This window comes from Chaetura pelagica, unplaced genomic scaffold (genome assembly GCF_000747805.2).
Source record: "Chaetura pelagica isolate M959 unplaced genomic scaffold, ChaPel_1.0 scaffold11, whole genome shotgun sequence".
In the NCBI taxonomy this organism is placed as follows: Eukaryota; Metazoa; Chordata; class Aves; order Apodiformes; family Apodidae; genus Chaetura; species Chaetura pelagica.
The window spans coordinates 693,695-694,607 of NW_009952694.1; the positions used below are offsets into that span (position 1 = coordinate 693,695).

General features: G+C 48.4%; 1 protein-coding gene across 1 annotated transcript in view; it reads left to right on the forward strand.

The window, feature by feature from the left end:
- Positions 1-913, forward strand: part of NUBPL (nucleotide binding protein-like) — a 79,925-nt gene that overhangs the window by 1,061 nt on the left and 77,951 nt on the right. The window contains exon 2 of the mRNA XM_009993928.1: positions 467-614. Coding sequence (XP_009992230.1) covers positions 467-614 — 148 coding nt within the window. The remainder of the gene's footprint in view (positions 1-466; positions 615-913) is intronic.

Here is a 913-nt window from a genome sequence, read left to right on the forward strand (position 1 = left end):
AGTACAGCACCTCTTGGCGGCCGCGGGCAGGGACAGCCCGCTGGGGAGCTGCCCGTGCCCGGCGCCCAGGGCTCCGCTTCCCTGGCTGCCAGCTGTGCTTGTGGTGCTTGAAGCAGCTGAAGCGTGAAGGACTGCTAGGTCTAGCCTGCTTTTTGAAACTTCCAACTTTTAAAGTTGTGTTTTGGTTTACTTTAACACGAGTGCTCGTTATTTTTCTTTTCAGTGTTAAGATCGATCATATTTAACTGTTTGTCTAAACAAAATGCCCAAGGCACTGATTTTTGAGTGGGCCCCGTTTGTTGCTGCCAGCCCATGAAGCAGGCGTCCTTCGGGAGAGCCTGCCTGCAAAACGTGGTTTTTGATCGCTAGTGAAAATTTCTCAGAGTGCAGGTGGGTTTTTCCCTCTTGGCTTTGTGAAAACTGCAGGCTGGCAGACATGCATTCGTTTGCTTCCTGTTTTCCTTAGTCCTCAAGCTCCCGGGATGAGGCTCTAGGGGACAGACGTGCCCGGATCCTGTCGCGCGGGCTGCCGAAGCAGAAGCCCATAGAAGGAGTTAAGCAGGTGGTGGTCGTGGCTTCTGGAAAAGGGGGTGTTGGAAAATCGACAACAGCAGGTAAGACTTTTTTTTTTTTTTTTTTTAATTGTTCACATTGCATATTTTGTAATTCTTTAGAAGGAATATTTGAGCACTTGTGTCATTGTCTTGTAACTGAACCCCACTAAACATTTTGCCCTCTTGTGTCCTTTTCCAGCCATTGGGAATCTACGTGGGTACAGAGGTCTTAGCTTTCAATGAGGTGCAAACTGAGCAGACTGTGATGTTTGTAATAGTGCAGTGCTGTCCTGGAACAATCTGCTTTCTTAAGAGACATTGTAAGCTAAGGTGGAGGGGATCAAATGCCAGTGCAGTGA